Here is a 21,915-nt window from a genome sequence, read left to right as displayed (position 1 = left end):
ATCCGGTTCACGTTACAAATAAAGGCTCGTGTTTCCGACAACCCCCCGTTCATGTTACACCACAACCTTTGTCCTCACAGAAGAAAACAAAACGCACTGATTGAAACTCCTTTACAACATTAAAGTACCATTATTTGCTTGAAGTAAACCTAACTTTAATAAAAGTCTTACGAAAATAACCTGCTGTCTTATGATTTTCTTAAGATTATGTGTTTTTTCTCGAAGAGTGTATCACACACACAACAATGTACTTCTTTTCTCCATGCGTATGACTCATCTACTGTAACCGCACTTTTGACACGAGAAAAGACACTCCCATAATGTTGCCACTTCTATTCACGATCGCAGGGATGACATCTTACGCTTATTTCACAACATTTAAGCACAGGAATGTCGAATTCGGGTTCCTGTCGAGTTCAGGCGCGTTTACCTTATATGTTTAAATGATAGAACTAGATTGTTTTTGTAAGAAAAAGAGAACAGGTGAAGTATAAGATCAAATTCTCATGCTACATCAATCATTCTCTTGTGAAACAAGTATAGTTTTATTGAGACTGTACAAATGTATGTATGTACGTTGAGATAACAAGTTTTGGAGGGAATCCGGACCCGGTGGACCCCCCCCCTGGGTGCGCCCCTAGAGCTAACTATCACGAGTTAATTGAATTAAATAGCCATGCTAGCTCATTGGTAGTCACCAACTTGTTATCCCCTCCCGCTGGTTTAGTGGATAGAACGTGTGTTTTGCGTTCGAGTCCTAGGTTCTATCTCCGGTAAGGGACAATTACGATCCCATTTTTCATTTCTTGAGGGGGAGGTAAGCGGAGGAACAAATAATTTTGGGAGTACAACTATTTATTTGTATACCGAATATAATTGTTTCATATTACTTCACATATAATACAATACAATATATGTCTGGTTGATTGTCGGTTAGAAGCAGGCGTGGCTGCCGTGGAGGGGGAAGGCGATTGTCCTCATCTAGCGTCTAACATTGAACTCCTCCTCTAACGTCTTATTCAGACCCCAGCTCGAACTGTAAATCCCCATCTCATGAAGCTGAAAAGGGGCGCTTAGACTTCAATGAACAACTTCTGTTAGTTGGACCGGTTTGTTGGTTAGTTAGTCGGGTGAGTATTTCTCGTAACAAAAGTGGCTGTTTCCCGCAACACAAGTCACTGTTGAATATTTCTTTACGTGCTTTACATCGACTGAATCGTGATATACTATTTCTTTGGCTAATAACATTACTTAACCACAGTATTTTTAAACTATAATTCACAACTTAAAAACAACACAATTTTATCGTTTACCCACGAAATTTTGTATTTAAAAATGCAAGCAGTGATGTAAGACCTTAAGATAGAATTTCCCTCAGGAATGCTCAAAAATTCTCTTTAAGATAAAATTTCCCTAATTTCTCTCTCTCTCTCTCTCTATCTATCTATCTATCTGTCCAGTGGTGGATCCAGGATATGATCAAGGGAGAGGCTAAACCATACTTTGCCTTTTTAACCAGTGTAAAGTAGAATTGAAGCCCATTTTATCCTGTGTATACCTGAGCGTCAAGGGGGGGGGGGGACTAGAGCCTCTATAGCCCTCCCCTTTGATCCGCGCCTGTATCTGTCTATCTATCTATCGAAAAAGAAAACTGAATTTCGGTTCACAGTTGTGGAACTATGTGAATTCGATATTGAAACAAATCTTTATAACTTCGGTCTGCAGTAGAAGGATAAAGAGACATGAAACCTGTTAACAAACACATTTCTATCACTTCCGAGATGGTATACTTCCTCAACACGATGAATCATTATATATACCCCCCCCCTTCAAAAAAAAAAACAGTTTGTAGCTATTTGTTACCGATTTTGTTCTATGGTGATAAAGGTTGAAACCGGAAACGGATGATTTCTACCATTTCCAGTTTGATTAGATGGTTAACGGAATAGGAAGAATTCATTCTCGGGGCGCTAAATCCATTGCAAAGAACCGTTTCTTGCTATCACTCACTGTTTTTTTACTCTGATGCCTGTCAACAGACAGACAGACGGACATGTCCGTTTTATAAGACTTCCGGCACTTACGCATAGCATGATATAGCATCTATACCTAGGTAAAATGATGACGGTGGTGAATCATTTATGAATTGTGGATTGATAATCTATTCTTAAATTGATTTATTCATATGAAAGATGGTTTAAAAAATGCCCATGCTCTTCAGAGGGACTCGAGCTCCCGATGGGTTTCGTCTCACAATCGCCATCCTAATTCGTCCAATCGCACTCAACTACACCACATTGGCTGCTCTGAGCCATTGTGCTCTCTATGCGCAGGGTGAACTGCCTAAACTAATCCCTTCTTGTAACTTGTAAATTACTCGATAAACAACACTGAAATATTGTACGAAGCATGTATCAAGAGAGCGGAGTCGTTTGATACTCTGCAATACCAACAGGTTAGCAGTATTGCCAACCTAACTTATTGAAGTATTTTTCAAACAGCACTACGTCAGATTATTGCATATTTCAAATCTACATGGTACTGAAAATTCGCAATATTACATTCATTATGTTGCAAACCATACAATGTCGCAAACATCCAACGTTTGATGTTTTTACAACAGTAATAGCGTAAGGTAGACGGACTGAATTATGTACATTCAAGGTCCCTTAGTATCATATATTATGACCATGCTATAAAGTATTTCGAATAAATAGTAGTAAAATTACAAGGGATTGAAAATTTTGACATTTTTAAAGAATTTTTTTCGAAGAAGTGCCATCATATCTAAGAACTTATAACTATGGCTTTACTAAACGAAAACATCAAAGTACTCTTCACAATAACTCGATATGTCAAACCGGAACATCCACAGCGCATAAAGAAACTTCATGTTGAGTTGAGTTGAGATTTGAGTTTAACGTCCCTTTCAGCAACGAGGCTAAATGAGACGGAACCTACTGATTAAAGTGGAATCCGATTAACGTGGAGTTCGACATGAGCTCCCGCCATGAATCGGACCCGGATTCTCCACGCCAAAGGCTCGTATGCTAACCTCTTAGCCACGAAGGGGCTCAACTTCATTTTGAGTTGACATTACTGTTAATGTGGTGGTGTTGCAGAATATGTGAAATGATTTCACTCACTTGATATTTGCTTCGTAAAAAGTTCATATTTTTTATAAAATAGCTTAGAAGTTACAAGGATGAGTCACTTTAACGGTTCATCCTATGTATTACAAAGTGCTATGTTGTTGCTTTTATTTTTATCTTTTTTCGTTCGTCTCTCTTGCCTCGAAAAGAAAATTTTCTCCAGATTTTCTTCTTGAATATCCTCAGTTTGTGTTCACTTCATTGTGTTAATGACCATTTTTCGCATCCATAGTGTTCCATGGGCAATATTATTCACTTACCACATATTGAAATCTTAGCTATCTCTGATTGGTGCGAGTATTATTTATAGCTTGGGGACACCGTAGTCTAGTAGAACATTGGACTCGAGTTCGATCCCCCGGTGGCGCTTCCCAATTTTCGGCGTCCACCCAGGGTCAAGGAGAAAAACTGGGGAGTCACGTGGATAAAAGACATGATGACCACTAGGTCAAGAAAACTCCTGGTACGCCTGTTAGAGACAGAATGACGCAACACGCTAAACGTGTGTTCATCACTAGGCTAGATGTAGTTCAACCACTCGCTAACAGATGGCGTTGGAGCGGTTCAGGCTTACAACAAGGGCTGTTATGTCAAGTAGTTTATTATTCATAGTTTAATGCATTTCGCGAAACGACTCTACTGCTAGTTTCTTCATAATATTTCATGTTTCTTCATAATAACTGTACTTGGACCTCTAAGTATTTAAAAAATATTCCATCAAGTCACTAGTAAGAAAGTGTCCAAGCTTAGATACATTTCTAATTGCGTTTCTCTATTAATTTGAGAACGCAAAATCTAATTGAAATATTTTAAAGCTTATTCGTCCATTGAATGACGCTGAAGAAACGACTTCAAATTCGGGACATTTGAACCAACGCTTATGCTAATGATAAAAGTGCTCATCCATACAGTTTTAATCGCATGTTTTAAAAATATTAACTTGAGAACACTGAATCCAATGGAATAATTTTAAAACTTGTCTATCCATGGGGCCAAAGGGGACTTCAAAGTTTCGATATTCGTCTTTGTTTTATTGACCGTAAAGAGTAAATTTATGGAACATATCGTACTACAAATCATAAACATACTTAATACACATATCGTATAATTACCTAAGTATATAAGATGTTTTTTCTAAATAAAATATATATATATATATATAAAAAACTAGTATAAAAGTTGCAATTAGAATTCTATCAAATCATGGACACTTTTACTATTAGCATAAGCGGTACTTTAAAAGACTCAACATTGAGCCTATTTTTCTCGTGCCCCATGGACAGATAAATTTTTAAAAAAAGTAGTTTATTTGGTCTCGTTGTCTTCAAATTAGTATAAAAAAGTGCAATTAAAATTTTTACCAAGCGTGAGCACCATTGGATGTTCTTTGTCTTTTTCTACCCTAACTAACTATAATTCCAAAAATTCTGAAGTTTTGTTTTGTAATTGTTTCCATAGTACCATACTTTTATCATGTCTACTTTAGAACCGCGGTAACTTAGTCACCAAGCTGTCTACCTGTTTTTATGAGTAGACTAGGATCGATTTCCACTGGGTTGTGAGAAAATTTACTCGCTCTAATGTTTAAATTTAGGGGAAAGTGGTCGAATTCTGCGCACTTAAGGAAAAATCGTTATTTCTCCGCTGTTTTTGTAAGTATCACGACATAACTTTGCACAGCCATTGTTTGCTGTGTAGTAGACAAGCTAAAGACGTAGTTTGAGTAAAAGCTCATACCAGTGCTCGACAATAGACAAAAAACCTGAACTATACATTTGCGCAGAATTACCCAACTAGGTGGGTAATTCTGCGCGTAATATGGGGTAATTCTGCGCAAAGCAAATATATATGTTTAAAGCAAGGAAACATTTTAATAACATATACTTAGATATGTAGATGGCATGGGTTCAGAAAAAGAACGACAAGGTGGGCTACAGGTTTTACTATATACTTTATTCTCTACTTGTTTTATAACTGAACAAAATATTACATATTTTTGAGTGTATTGAAATCATAAGCGTGCTATGATAAGGGAGAACAATGTCATTCTGAGATGTGACACTAAAACTATGTTCTGTTGAAGTATGAATTCCACAATCACGACTAGTTTCCTCGACGTTTTATACCAACCTGTCCTCATCATCTCCAGCAGTAATGACTATGTTAGGTTCCTCCATAAGTGACATCGTGAAAGTCTGATTTTGAAAATTTGTCAGGGTTTAATGGTATTATTCCCACAGCCCTAAATCCACCTATGACTTTGTCCATAGTTGGAACTTTGACGTATGCTTCATCGAAAATACTGGCGAGATCGTACATGCGACGCCGTGAGAATATAAACATGGGAGGGACGAAGATTACAAATGCACTACAAGCATACACAACAGTGACTGTCTTTCCACGCTCGCACACCATAGCACTTCCTACCTGTTTCTGACCTTTAGGCGCTAAAATTCTCACAAGTTTTTTTGCATTCGAAATACCCCTTTTGTCCACGTTGAAAATTCTACTTAGGGGAAAATGGTGCTTTTTCATCACTGTTTCCAAGTTATTGAAGAATAGTGTTACCGCTTCTTCATTGAATCAATTTATCCTATTCAAACTTACTTCTTCAGGTTTCCTTAGGCTTATTCTTGGATTTCTTTAAAGAAATAGTCTCAACCAGTCCTTTCCAGCAAGTTAGGTAGTTCCATCAAAATTATGCGCGATTCGACTTGCTTCAGCAAATTCGTATGCCAAACGCCGATGGTCTATAGGTGTGATACCAAACGCTTGCAACGCTTATCACATAGTCCACCAATTCGTGTTTTGTTCTCGCGAGAACACTTACGAGAGTAGCATGTTCCATATTTCCAGTTTTTATCCGTAGACGAATAGTAGATTCTGCTATTTCGTACAATCTTCCAACTTCTCGAATCGCACACTCACTTTTAACAGCACTGATAGCTTCTCTTAGTTGTTCCTCTGCATAACTACCTCTCGTAGTTTCTCTTTCTATTCTTCCCTGTATCTTTAATCAGAGTGTGACGATATTTTGCAGATCTATTACGTATGCTTGTTATTAACATAAAACTTCTTGAGGTGCAATTCTGCGCACTGCGCTGAATAACCCATCGATTTTGCGCAGAATAGCCCCACTCCGCAATTTAACAAAAAACACAAAACTACGAGCTATTAAAAATTGATTAGAACTACGAATTGCCGTAATTATAATGTCCATTTACAATATAAATGGAATATAAAAGTAACGATCTAGAAATATATAAAATATAGAACGTACCTCTTAATTCTCTTGAAGACAATTTAACATCAACAGGGAAGAAATAATTCAACTGCCACTTTCAGCCTAAACATTTGACATATTGGCTTCCCTTCTTTAATATTAGTTACTAGTAACGGTCGCTTCATGGCAGCAGCAACCAATGTGTCGTAAAGAATCTCCAAGTTGAAGAAACACGTGTGCGCAGAATTATCCACCGCGCAGAATTCGACTACCTTCCCCTACTCGCTCTAATAGAGTCTAATCCCTTTTCAATGCGACTGTTACCTTTCTGTTTTCATAGAGACGGCTCAATCAGGTTTTCAACCCCTTCTGAGTCTCTTTCTCTCGGCTTCGTGGCTAAGCGGTTAGCGTACGCGTCTTTGGCGCGGTAAACCCGGGTTCGATTCCCGGCGCGAGCTCAAGTGGTTCGGATTCCACGTTAATCAGCAGGTCCACGTCTCATATAGCCTCGCTGCTGAACGGGACGTTAAACTCAAAATCAACTCAACTCTCTTTCTCTCGGGGGTCTTCAGAGTTACACTTAGATTTAGGATTCAGATTTCTGGGCTTTCACCATCTATGGGCATGTTAGCTCGTCATGTATGAGGGATGACATCCCTCTGCGAGCACACTATTCGTGGAAAGGGAAGGAAAAAAGCGGCATGGGACCTACATGGTAGATACCACTCCGGGATTTGCCTGTTGTGAATGAGGGCAATTCAGGGAAATCTCATTCAGGATGCCTGGCCTGAAAAAGCTTTTTACACTTTTTCGAACGAGTGACCTCACAGGGAATCGTACTCGGGATCGCTCGCACCGAAGCCGAGAGCGTTAGCGATTGGTGCTAGACCTTCTTCCTCTTTCTAGACACTCTTGATCGTAAGATCAAGGATCAAATGTCCTCGAAGAGGCAAGCAAACGGATCAGTCAGTGGTAAAACCCAGATTATATAAAATTCTTGGATTCATATTTGGGTAAGTGAACATATTGGTTATTGTTACAGCAGTAATTCCAGTGTGCTATACGAAAAAAAAAAAGTCTCTCTTGCCTCGCAGTTACAGTGAGTTCCGAGAAACAGCTTTCCCTTCTCTAGACTAAAGAGTTCAATGTCAGGTGTAGGGAAAATTCAGAATAAATGGGAAGCTATACCAAAACATGTAGTTAGAATACAGTTCAGTTGATTTTGAGTTTAACATCCCGTTCAGCAGCGAGGCTATATGAGGCATGGACCTACTGATTAACGTGGAATCCGAACCACATGAGCTCTTGCTGGGAATCGAACCGCTTAGCCACGAAGGAGCTCTAGAATACTATTAGAGTACCAAATTAAAATTATTGAGGTGTTCCAGAATATCCTGTAGATGATTATAGGACATTACAAGTGATCTAATGTTACTCAAAACGCTATTAATCATGTCTTCACGAAACCATCTCATTGGCTACAATGGCTTCTGGAACCACAAGATTTACAAGTTCAAAAGGAGAGATCACGAAGGTCATAGTGAGCTTTGTAGGACCAACTTCTGGATAGAAATGCATGTCTTCAGTCACGTGTGCTTCCTCTATATGACACAAATTGTGAAAGGTCATGGTAATAAAACACTGGACAAAACACTAATCGGAAAAGAAACAAGACTTTCACATTTACATCCCACCCCTAAACAAAAGCTAAAACAAAAATATAATCAATGGTGAACGTAAGTGTTATCCGTTCTCGACTACCTTGGAAGAGGAAATCTTGTTTCGTATTATCTGGAAGCTACTAGCTTTGAATCAGGGATTTATACGTAAATGACCTCGTCTAAGTTTTGCGTAATAACTTTTTTTGAAGACCTTAACAAGAAAAATTCAGTTTGTGTCACTTACTGGCCAGTTTCGCTTTCTGTAGTTTTGCCCTCTTGTCTTCGTTGTTTTTGTTAAGTGAACAGGGATTATATACTGCGGACTCTCAGAGCATTTAAAATATTTACAAATACAGTCGTAATTGTTGGACGAGCATAATACAGGTAAATTATATAGAATAATATTTTTAAACTTTATAATAGAGATTACATTGTAAATTGCATACGCTTATTCATATTAATGGTTAGATCCTGGTACACAGTAAGACAGTTCATTGAGCATCTCGTTAACTTCGTATTGTCATTAACATTGCTCACGATACTATAACCAACTTCTGGGAGAAAAGTGCATTACGCTCATTTTAACAAGGAAAACAGAACCATAGACCAGTTACTGTAGGAAGTCTCCATCCAGAAATCGAACGAGGATTTACTACTTTATTTATTTTTTTTATTTCTAGTACAATATGGCTTAATTTTACCAAATCATTATTCCTTTCAGTGCAAAATATAGAAAACATGGTGTTCCCCATGAGACGAGACGAGAAAACCTTTGTTTTTCGTCTTATTTTGTTTCGTTTTTTAGAATAATTCTTTCCTATCTCAAAGGGCTTATCGAGTCTCGATCGTAAATTTACGTACAAAATTCATATCTTATTCTTTTCTTAATTTCGACTAGAATTTACCAAAATACTTCCGCGTAACTAGAGATCCACGAAGGTTGTGATCATAACGACATTTAAGCCATATTTAGTATTGAAGTAAATATTAGGATTAGGAAATAGATTTCTGAGCTTTCGGCATCTATGGCCATGTTAGCCCGTTAGGTATCAGCGATGATGTCTCTCGGTGATAACACTATCCGTGGAAAAAGAAAGCAGCCTGGGACCTGTATGTTAGGTACCATCCCGGCATTTGCCTGGTGTGAATGAGGAAACGTGAGGAAAACCTCCACTCATGATTAGGGTTGCTATATGTCTGTATTTTGTACGGACTGTTTGTATTTTTGGGTCCGTGTCCGTGTCCGTATCGTACAATGCATGAAACAGGAAAATGTCCGTATTTGACAGTTTTTGGTGCTGCCCAAAAATTTCCGAGTCCGGAATCGCTAAAACTTCGGGTGAAAGAAATTGTGTTTTCATCTTAGAGCTTAAAACTTATAGTTACCGTTAATAAAGTAGGTTATGATTTTAAAGTGTGTCTCATTTTTCCAGTCCAGGGTTCTTTTAGTTAGATTTAATATACGTAATTTAACGTCACGAATTATTATTTTTGTGTTAATGAAAAAATATAAAATATGTTAGTTTCCAATAGTGTTTTAAGTATTACAGTAAACAATTGTGTGATAACATAAAAAGGTGACTTATAGGTAAGAAATTTAAAAATATATGTTCTGTGTTTGGGCACTGTATCTTTGATGGGTCGTCATTTTTAAAGTTTGTCCGTATCTTGAATGAAAAAAATATGGCAACCCTATTCATGATGAATGGTCTGAGAAAGCTGTTTACACTTTTTCGACCGACTGACCCACTGGGAATCGAACCTGGGACCGCTAGCACCAAAGGCGAGAGAGTTAGCGACTACGCTACGCGGAGCCAGTGGAGTACGTATTGTGTAATGACTTGTTTGTCTTTAATTGTTGATAAATGTTTCTTTTTTTGTATTGTGTTCGTACAATCACTTTATCTATTTATAGCTTTTATAAAACAAGAGAACAATTCGATATCTAAGACTTCGACAAACTAGCGCTGCCAATGACAGACAAGAAGTTTCTCCTCTCGAATTTAGAAAGTTCTGGTCGTATTGACTCTCGTCTCTTTTCGAGACAAAAGTTGTCGGTCTCGTCTCAAAAAAAGATGTTGTGGAAGTTTGGATGTCTCGGAAAGCATATACATTTCTATTAGAAGAGCTCTGTCTCGTCCCGTAGGCAACATTGTCACATTAGAGACAGCCAATTTCTGAGAGCAAAATTCATTACTCTCACTCTAACAATTGGGAAGTGAAACATAGACTAGTTAGAAAATGTCCACCTAAAAACTGAACGAAGATTTGCTACTGTTTATTTCTAGTACAAAAAGTATCTTAATTACCGCAATCATTGTTGTTTTTAATGCAAAATATAGAAAACGAATAGTATTATACTTCACAACGAGTTTGGTATCCCTTCCTGAACAAGTAACTGTGTTCCGAGGTTCCATTTCTCGATGGGAACACAAAGTCATCGATTTGTTCAAAAAGTAATGATTCAAATTCCGCATTAACAGTAGGTCTCTTATATTTTCAAAACAACTCGCTGATTGGGAACTCCATAAATATCCTCCTGTACTGGGTTGTGACCCGAAGAAGGTTGTTACGATACTGCTTTTTTGTTAATTAGGTCAGAATGTTCAATATTTGTTGTTGACTATCCATTTTAAGAATTGTGGGCCACGGCTTTACTAAAAGACACTGTAACAATCACATAAAATGCATACCTCGCATATACTGTCACGTTATTGGAACAAATTTATTCCTCAATATATTTGTCAAAAGAACGACCTTCCAAGTTGCGGAAAATAGCTCAATATTCCTACACTTTTCGAAATGTTTTACTTCAGGTCGCTGCAGGTCAGGGAGTAATCTATACCCCCAACACCCCCCTAACACCCCCAAATTTCTTTACACACACCTCTGGATGGAAAAGGAATACTCCCCCAAATCCAATTGTATCAATCGGTATCAAAGGTTATTTATTACATCAACTTGAAAAACGTTTAACGTTTAGGCAAAAAGGCAATATTCTTATTTATTTATTTCACTTCAAAATACGAAGCGACCTCGTTCTCATGTACGGCTTCGAGAATCATATGATCTCATTGTTCCGGACGGTCTTTCGATCAAAACAATTGGCAAAACAGACCCGCTCATACCTACCCTCCTGGGCTCCGCGGTCGTTGCCGAGAAAAGAGATTGATGGACAGATGCAAATGACTGAAATTGGCAACGTCTTGAGCGGTCATTCACCTACCTCCTCCTCAAAAAGAAAAAAATGTGACAATATAGTAATTAGCCTGTATCAGAATAAGTTGATAAGTGCTACTCTGCAAGTGGTGTATCAACGGACGGAAGTTAGAAGGGTGTAGTCAAAACGTTTTTAGAAATGAAGAGATCGATCGAAGTAAGAATTATATATATGTTAGACTGAGTCTAGTGTTATGCAGGAACGCATTTGTCGCTAGCTTAATTTTTTGTAAAGTGAATTTTTATTCACGTAAATTCATTGAGCGGATTGTTAAAATTACGCTGCATTAAAATAAGACAAAACAGAAAGATTCAAAAATTTGTAAATCGAAAAACTGGATTTCTGGAAAACAATTAAATCAATGAATAATTTCCTTATGAAAGATAATTAGAGCCAATAACGTAGCAAGGAAGGGTCAAGAGCGAAGATTAAGAGATCAAATAATATCACAACAATTAACGTTAACAACAGGGTTAGAACATTAAAATAATGAAATTGCAACTATGTACAGTATTAATTACTAAACGAATGATTTCAGCATGGGACGAGGGAATTTTTTCCCAATTAATATTTTTAAAAAATCACCCACTAAAACTTGCTGGGAGTGAATAAATTGAAATAATGACAGAATTTTGCAACATGATTACAATGATTCGTATACAATCAATTCATATGTAAATACTGGGTAAAATAGTGGTGGTTAATTCCTTATACAGTGAAACCTCTCTTAACGGGCATCTCTCAATAGTGGACAGCTTCATAAGAGGAGAAAATTTCTTATTCTTCCATGCCATAAATATGTGTGGTGTGGTGTTATGAGAGAGAACCCTTTCTTTTAGGGACACTCTCATTTACGGACAAATAATCGTGTTCCACCTACGTCCGTTTCGAGAGGTTTCACTGTGTTACTTAGTTTAATAATAAATGTTCAAATGTGTGAACTTCCTTTATTGAACGTACTACTGCTAAGAGCTTATATTATTATTATTATTATTATTATTATTATTATTATTATTATTATTATTATTTGTAGTAGTAGTAGTAGTATTGCAATAGTTGCGTAACAAAACATACTGTTTTCTTTGAGTTTGTTTAAAAATGTAGATCACTATTCTGAGAGCACCCCTCCCTTTTATTTTGAACACCCCCCAAGTAAAAATTTCTGGCGCACTTACTGCTGCAGGTATCTCTTGAACATCCTTGCGCCAAGCTAAGAAAGGCGGAAACTTATTATGAAGGAAGGTAACATTAGCATAACTAGATTGCCTTGACACTTAATAAAAATCAACGGTTAACTTTTCATTTCAGACTTTCAGTTACGCAAATCATTTCCCTAATTAATAAAGTATATGCAGGGTGGAAATGCAGTTATAGAACTAATAATAGATACAGCCTGTGATCAGGGCCGTGCTGGGATACTAATGAGGGCGGTGGACAAGTCTACTAAAAGGGCACCTATACAAACAGGAATATATATATATATAGACTTTGAAAGAAAGAAAGTATTAACGTAAATAGCTAATTTGTAGGAACCTTGAATCGAATTCCTCTTTACTAGAGAAAAACTTTTTAGTTCCTATAACAACATTTCTGTCAAATAAAAAGAAGCTAAATGTTTCAACAACATAATATAAGCTCTATGGCCTATGAACACAAGAGGTTCAGTGCCGCGTTTACAAAAGCTCTCCTTTGATTTCTGTCCTTAGCCTCCTGGACACAGTTTCTACTTCATATTTCAATCTCTATGGGAACCATTTTAATATTGTTCTGCCATCTGCGCCTCGGTCTTCCTAATTTTCGTTTTCCTATTTGGATTTCCAGTTAGAACTTTGAAAGCGTTTCTAATTTCTTCCATGCTGGCTACATAACCTGCCCATTTGAGCCTTCTAGACTTGATGACCCTAACAATGGTTTTATAAACGGTATAAAATTATGGAGTTCCTCGTTATTAAGTTTCCGCCATTCCCCATTCCCGTTCCTTTTGGAGTTCGAATATTGGTTTAAGAATCTTGTTTTCAAATACTTTCAGTCTGCGATTTTCTCTCAGACTCAGTGACCGTGTTTCGCAACCATACAGCACAACAGGCACGATTATCGTTTTATATAACAAAGTGTTTTCTCTTTATGCTCCTTGTTATCCTTAGTTCATTTGTCTTGGAGAACTTAAGCGTATCCCGTCTATATTGAGAGAAATGGAAGTTCAATAAAATTAGTCGATCAAAGTGAAGGTAAACATTTTATGGTTCTAGTACAATATAGATATTTTACTACAATATTGGCTTTTATAACAGTCTCAAGGTGAGGAAAATAAACGGAAACGACTCAGAAATTTTGGAGAACTACCTTCACCTACAAGGTTTCAAGGTGAATTCTCCGAGGTTAAACGAAACATTTTTCTATAATAGCATCATCATCTTCTGTAATTAATTCATGAATCTGGGACAGGAAATGTCGCAGTGGAAAAACTATCAGTATTGGTCGTTGAAGCCAGAAGCATTAATCACAGCACAGTTAGAAGAACACGCCGAAGGTTCATGATTGTGAGGCGAAACCCTTGGAGATTCGAGTCTCTCTGGAGAACATGGACGTTTTGAATTGTCTCGATGTTTCCGTGTTTGTGCTTGTCTTGAATCTAGTAGTAATCAATCGAGAAAGGACAAGAAAATAAGAATACTAAAGAATTGTGCAAAAAGTGGTAAAGCACGCTTAATTTTGGTACGAGGAATCACTCGTTCGGTCCCAGGCCAAGTGAGTACGTAGTGAACAATATTGTTTTTGTAAGTTTTCTCGGAGTTTTTCCGTTCCCTCCTACATTATCACTCGACCAATTATTGACTTTCATAATTATTTACTTTCATTAGTCATCTGTCTTTTTTCAATATAAAGGATATAGACTAATAGTAAGATGTTACGTTCAAGATTTCATTTCATTTATATAACAAATAAATTAGGGTAAGTTTGGGTGTATCCGGACACTTCTGATGTTTCTTTCTTTTACTGCTACCCCGCTAAACGAAAATATCCAATACTTCGTCATAGTATTTAATGATATGTTGGTATGCATGTACAGCTGAAATAGTTTTTCTGGAATGGCATGTTAAGAAGTAAAAAAATAATTTTCTGAAAGTTGACAAAATCTTTGATTTGCAAATTTGGAAGGGTGAATCCGGACAGTAGGCTGGCGATTCCGGACACTGAATTTTGAAGGAAGATATATACATGATAGGTATATTTTAGATTACTATCTTACTATACTAACATTCTAACATGATAAGTACAGGATATAAGTACAAATACATGATAAATACATACAAATTACTAACATAGCAATTTCTATATTAATTACTGTTGAAATTGTAAGCTAAATGTACAGTAGTGTAACTACCACTATAATGTTTAATCATTAAACATAGTAAAGCATTTGTTTCCATTAGAACTACATTGTACTACTATTTTTTGTTAGTAACAGCTAAATTATTAGTAAAATGTATAATATGTGTGCACTGACACTAGCACTTATTTATTTTTTCTTTTGTGCGTTAATGACGTCTGCCAGTTTCGTGAAGCACTAGTCATAATTCAGACACATCGTCCACAGATAAAATACAGTTCCTTATCACCTCCCACACATCTTTCATGAAACCAGGTCTTACACACAATACAGGACACCCAGGAATCGTATTTGCTTGATGATGGTGCAAAATAGTTCTTCCCATAAAATCCACAGTTGTTTTCATCCATACCTTCGATTGTGTTTGAGGAGACAGATTGAAACAAACTGCAATTTGTGATACTTAATCTTTCAGCAACGCCGACCTTCGGGATGTGGGGTTGGAAGAAGCAACAGCAGGAAAAGATATAAACTGTTTAACTGAGGACTCTGAAGGCAATTGAGACGTGTTTGGGGATGAGTCTGATGACACAAAAGAGGAATTGTTTCCAGCCACTGGTGGATCATGTTCATTCGACAAAAGAAATTCATGTTCCCGAACTTGTTGCTGATCAAATGGGAATATACCAGATGATGTAGCCATTCAGTAGTGTAACATTTTTGAGCACTTTATGATTAGCATTTTGTAATTTAGTTGTGTTTGTAGATCCTAAGATAATTTTATAGCTTTTTCTGATGATTCCTCGGAGTCCATTTACGGCAAAAATGAATAGACGCTAGCCAGATATAAGCAATAGACCTCACGTACTATTTCACAATCATAAACGTGAAAAGCGAGAGAGGAGAGAGTGTTCTGAATCCTCTTAGTTCATTACTCACATTGTCCGGATTCAGCTTAACGTAATAAACCTGTCCGAATTCACCCTTCCCTAAACGTCCGAATTCGACCATTTTGAGCACTGTAAACTTGTGCACGCGCTGAGCAGGCACTCGCAAAGTAATATAATTCTTCTAATATGCGACGAGTAAAGTAGGGTCTTCGCTTCGATATATGTCTTACTTAACCATTTGCTGATAACCACTTCTGTGTGAAACCTTAACATATTCCACTAAAAAGTTACATCAGGTCAAAAAACGTGCATGAACTTTCCTGTTTTTTCTTCTTTCACACACCGTCGAAACTACCTAGCACTGAACTGTAGGAAGGTACGGTGCTTCAAATAGGCATCACAAGTACAACGATATGTTGTATTATAAATTGTACTCTTGTATTCTTTGGGCAAAATGTCCGATCTTGTATATAAAATATGCGCTAGCCATGAGGAATTAAGAAGAAGAAGAAAAGAAAATATATATTATAAAATCAATGTAACAAATAAATGAATGTGTTGTTGTTGTCATCGCCAAGACGCAGGGGCGGATCCAGGACCGACTTCTGGGGGGGCGGTGGGTTGTCATACTGCTACTTTTAAGGGCTCCAAACTTTGGGATGGGTTTTATTTATACATAAAAATAAGAAAGTTTGCTCTTCTGGGGGGGGGGGCGATCGCCCCGATCGTCCCCCCTGGATCCGCCCCTGCCAAGACGATATATTTAGTTATTGCTATGGTAACAGAAGTAAGGATATAATGTAAATTACCTTCGAAGAATCAAAACGTTTATAAAAAGAAAGGAAGGTGAACAATAAACGACATTTTGTATTATGTCAATTTAATTTACTCATTGTGTGGCTCAAACAACGATAAAATAATATCGTTAAGGATCAGGAGGTGACAGTTATATAATATATTATTTATTCCGGCACCATAGATTCATTGTAATCAAAGAATTAATACTAGGATAACAAGAGTATTTAACATTCAATATGGTTGACGCAGTGTCACATTTATTAAAATTTAAAAAATCAAATGCTAGTGCAAGGCGTACGGCGAAAGGATAAAGAGGTAGAGAAGAATGAAACTACAACTAATGAATGGTATTCAAACTGATAATTTCAAACTTACTTTAATGGATGTTAGGTAAAATTGTTCGATAAGAGTAATCTAAAAGTACTATACATACTTTATAGGTGTTTCATTACGTATTATAAAAGAATGAAAATGAAATCTTTAAGTTTTTAAGTCCAACGGTTATGCCAGCTACCATCGCGGCCCCAAGAAGGAAATAAGTTAACCAATTCATTCAACAAAATGTATTTCCTTTAAAAAATATTCTTAAATATGCTATGCTCGAGATAAGGTAATATGAAACTTCCTGCAATTAGACTTTCAATATATTTATTATAAGTTACTAGTTGCAATTTCGTTACAAATCTATTAAGCTACTTAGGGAACAATGGCGACTTAGAGGTAAGCTTTTAAGAATCAAGAGATATTTTACTCATATTCCGAAATAACTAACATATTCGTCTGGATTACTCTTTACTAAGGAACTAATATTCTACGTGTGTTTAATCACTATCGGACCATTTCACTCTTGAACGTAGGTTTAATTACAACCCGATAACATTGCAACCCCGACAGAGCGAAGTAGCTCAAGTGGTAGAGGATTGGCTTCTTATTTGGGAAGTCGTGGGTTCGATTTCCGCTGCCGACCATCCTGACGGGTTTACCAGGAATTTCCTCAGTCCTACCAGGCAAATGCCGGGATGGTACCTAATAAAAATTCTCTGACCAATACCTTCCCAATCTTTTCCATTGTTATTGTTATTGTTAGATATCCAGTGTAAAATGGCCTCTGAGCTGTATTTGGTGATTGTTAAATAAATAAATTCATTCTTCAATGTATGTTTAAGTGCAATCTTACAATATTCTCCCTTTAACTTGGGTTTTATTGTAACCCGACAACATTCACTCTTCTACATGGGTTTAATCACAACCCGGCAACATTCGCCAATACCAATAACTCATTTTCGGTAAGATATTCCAATCTTCGCCGATCCTCAAAATCATAAACTAACCCAGAGCATACAGAATATCAAACAACTTAATACAAAAGAGTATGTGCCTCATTTGCAAAACACCTTTCGTATTGCAGACACAGGGGCAAACTACTAGCACACTGCCAAGAATTAAATATATGCGCTTTGGTATCTCAAATATATATCACGAATACGTAACATCTAATGCTGTATTGAGTTTTGACAAGTACAGATGAGTACAGTTGCATAATAAGACAATTATTTAATCTATTTGCAATTTGCAACGAAAGCCTGTTCATAGACAATCCAACACTTTTATGTAGTGAACAATATTTTTGTAACAAAAAATCAGTTCACTAAAACCAAAACCTATTTGACACGATATGACACAACACAAAGGATTTTGTGAACTCGTGGTATATTATTTTATACTTTAATAGCGCACAGCCTGTTGTTTGTGTGCTTTCGATCTACAGTCTGCACTAGCTTTTCTTATTTTTATCATGTGGCATATTGGTACTTTGAAATGTGTGATTATATTGTAGCTATCTTATCGACATGGAAGATATGTTGATTGTATCCTATAATAAATTACAGATTCAAGTTTCATACGTATATTTTCGGTGCTGGAATGGGGTACTATAAATTAGGGATGGCCATTTCTGGAAAAAGAGTTTTCCGGTTTCCGGAAATCACATTTTCCGTTTTCCGTTTTTCCGAAAAATTTTCCGTCTTCCGTTTTTCCGGAAAATTTTCCGTTTTCCGATTTTCCGGAAAATTTTCCGTCTTCCGTTTTCCGGAAAATTTTCCGTTTCCGTTTTTCCGGAAAATTTTCCGTCTTCGGATTTTCCGGAATATTTTCCGTTTCCGTTTTTCCGGAAAATTTTCCGTCTTTCCTTTCTAATTTTCCAGTTTCCGGAAGAATTATATTCCGTTTTCCGTTTTTCCTGAAAACGTGGTCATCCCTAGTCTGTAGGAAGTTTAATCTTTTTAAGAGTTATGGTATATTCATATACTATGGCGTACTATCGTCTTTGACCGCTTATTTAGGTTCTATAATAGGTATTTAAGGCGGGATTTTTTTTATTTTTCAAGTCAAGGATGGACCAAAGAATACCGCAGATGCGTTTTGGAACCGAATGGTCAACTTGGCGGCGCCAAGTGGTGCGAAGGGACGTGACTTTTTTTCTTAAGGCAAATTTCAAAACTTTTTCACGCCTTTAGTTTTCAAGATATCAGATTGAAACTTGCATAAGGATTGTGTGTACCTTTGGGTATTCATCAATTTTTTTAGATCCCTACGTGAAACCGGGGACGGGCCCGAGGGTCGCAAGTGTTACGAAGGGGTGTTTTTTTTTCAGAAAAATTCCGTTTTTATTCGATTTTTCCGGTTAAGGTTTATGATACCGACATGTGGTACCGTTGGTAAGTATGCTCTATCGTGAGAAAAACGAGGTATGAACCATGATCCTATGATAAATAGTAAGGAAGCAGTAGCTGTTTGAGTGAAAGTCTAAAATTTTGGATATCCTTAAAGGGTTAAACTTCTTGCAATCTGACGTCTTTGTTATTTCTATCTGATAATTCATTGTTAAGAGCTCTTCTTTGTTCTAGTAATCTTTCATGTATGCTGTTCCACCGAGTTTTAACTTGCTGTATAAGGAAATGTACTTCCAATCCTAATAACCTTTACTGTTTTTCCAGTTCTGACGTTGCCAACGTACTATATTTAAAGTGGGAAACAATCCGACTAACAACACTTAACTTTTTCTCGATTTTCTCTATTGCAAGTCCCTTATTTATAGAGAGTTGTAGGGTCTGAGCAAAACAACATATGCTTGCATACGGAAATTCTCGTACCGCACTTGTGATATTACTAGCATTGTCATAGACAATTGCATGTATTTTATCTAAAATGTTCCACTACTCTGCAACATGTACTAAGTGCTGAGTTAGGTTTACCCTTGTGTGCCTCACTTCTATTTCAATTATTTGAAGGACTGAACTTATTGAACTTAGATGGAAGCATATAGTGGGCTGTGATTGTAATATAACTTTCCGTAACCTGCGAAGCCCAGCTATCTGTTGTCAAATCAATCGATTCCGCAGCCACACTTCTCCTTAGAAAACAAAGCCTCAATACGGCGAGTCACAGTTAACCTGGATGGTGAGTGGTAACTTGGTTCTACTTCATTCAAAAATTCAAGAAACCGAATTGCTTCAACGAAAGGTAAGGGAAGAAGATCCTTTGGTACCATATTACTTATTTTACTATGAAGCACCTCTGCTCTTGCGGAAGAACAAGGTTTAGGGTCTATGAGATAAGACAGAATTCTTTTCTGTTTCTTACGCACTACTATGTTCCCTTATTTGTAAAACATTTTTTCTGGGATCTTTCTGTTACTTTAGATGCATTTGAGCGTGCGCCAGGTGAAGCGATAATCTGAGATATAAAGGTAGCAGTACCTAGATTATCATCTACGTTTATGTAATAATAATAATAATAATAATAATAATAATAATAATAATAATAATAATAATAATAATAATAATAAACACTTTGATTGCATTAGGAGTTCACAATTTAGTAACAAAACATGAATGTAGAATAACAAGTAGAGCAACCCACATTATGCTTTATTTTTTTCCAGATTATGCTTTATTATGCTTTATTATTAATTTCAATCATTGTTTTACATTAATCGTGTATAAAGTATAATTTTACTATACATTAAATGTTCTAAATATCTTGATCTATTTATTAATATTTTATGCAACCAGTTTCTTTCATATTTAATGAACTTTTTACCTAATGCACTGTAAAGAGAGGCTTTACTCGAGTCAGTTTTTTTTTTTAAATCACTTGTGTGCGCCTTAGAGGTGCATATATACAGAAAGGGAAAGTAAAAGATGCCACCAAAAAGTACAGAAAGTGCTCAACTTCAAGAGGTACACATAACAGTATAGTGTGGAGTTCTTGTGTACTATTCATTGTTGGTGGAAGTTTTCTTCTTTTTGTCCTTTATTCTTCTCTCCACGCCAAAAGATTAGACCAAAAAGTTTACAGAAATAAAAATAAGCTTTTCATTGTTGCATTGTTATGTTCTCAATGATTTTGCATTGTAAATATTGTTTCTTAAAAATATTAATACAGTATGTTAAACTTGAAGTTAAAGAGATTTTTTAAAGAATTGTGCTATATCTTTTAAATTATGCTTTATTTTCTAAAATTATGCTTTTAAAATTAGTTTTTTCTGGACCCTTAGACAGCCACAACCATGTTCAAGGTACCAACCATATGTGTAAATCAAGGTGACCAGAATTTTTACTTGCAAAAACGGGACGCATACGAATCGGAGGCGGGGGAGGGGGGCTAAATATCTGACTTTCAGATTGCATTTTGGGACTGAGTAGAGTTTTTAATTTACAAAATACACAGGTAAAAGAAATAACACAGCGTTTCTAACTGAAGTACTACCTAACAATACTTTTAACTACTTGAACACTCAGAATTTCGACTCAATTCCTAATTGAACCACAGAACACTCAATTCCCACTTGAACATTCAGAAGTTCCAGACACGGCTGAACCTTCCCAATGAGTGTTGGTATTGAAGAGTGTAGAATTCGCATTGACTATTTATATTTAGAATAATAATTATGGGACACTTGGGTCATTTTTGCTTAAAAACGGGACATTTAGGCGTCCCGTTTGAGAATCAGAAAAAACCGGGACAACGGTTGCAAAAAAGGGACTGTCCCGACTAAAACGGGACGTCTGGTCACCTTGGTGTAAATAGCTATTATGCTTTTTATGCCTTGTATGCTTTTGGGTTGCTCTAATAATAAGTAAAACTTTCAAATGCATACAGAAACATAGATAATAAGTCAGCATTGAGAACTGAATTGATGTATCGATGACTAGGTGTAATCGTCCTTCAGTTTAAGAGAAATTAGCGGAAAAAGTTACGAAGAGAATTATGTGGAATAGATCATTATATGAATAGCTGGCGCTAGTTTCAAGTAGTGTTACATACTATGGTATTTATAGTCAATAGTACCGGTATTTGGAATTCGTGACGCTTATAGTTGCAAGATGGTAACACTAGGATAAAGTGTAAAATTGAATTACATCAGTAGAATTGAATTTGACTTAGGGTTAAAAAGTCTATGGCTCAGGTCGGATGTAACTGAGTAATAAACTTACAGAAAAAAAAAACAGTCGGGACGATAGGGCGCTCGAATCGAACATCGGCCTTCTGAATGTTAATCCGATGTTCTAACGCCTGAGCTCAGTTGGAATACGTAGTGTACTCCCGCCAATACTACTGCGTGTGGATTCTATAGAA

At 36.6% G+C, this 21,915-nt stretch overlaps 1 protein-coding gene across 1 annotated transcript in view; it reads left to right on the top strand.

Annotated features, from left to right (window-relative positions):
• LOC145667809 (uncharacterized) overlaps nt 1–21,915 on the top strand; it is a 120,590-nt gene that overhangs the window by 73,534 nt on the left and 25,141 nt on the right. The window contains exon 6 of the mRNA XM_081735240.1: nt 13,802–14,004. Coding sequence (XP_081591366.1) covers nt 13,802–14,004 — 203 coding nt within the window. The remainder of the gene's footprint in view (nt 1–13,801; nt 14,005–21,915) is intronic.

This window comes from Thermobia domestica, chromosome 13 (genome assembly GCF_964235325.1).
Source record: "Thermobia domestica chromosome 13, izTheDome1.hap1.1, whole genome shotgun sequence".
In the NCBI taxonomy this organism is placed as follows: Eukaryota; Metazoa; Arthropoda; class Insecta; order Zygentoma; family Lepismatidae; genus Thermobia; species Thermobia domestica.
The sequence above is the reverse complement of the archived record's forward strand: the minus strand, read 5'-3'. Positions and strand labels throughout refer to the sequence as shown.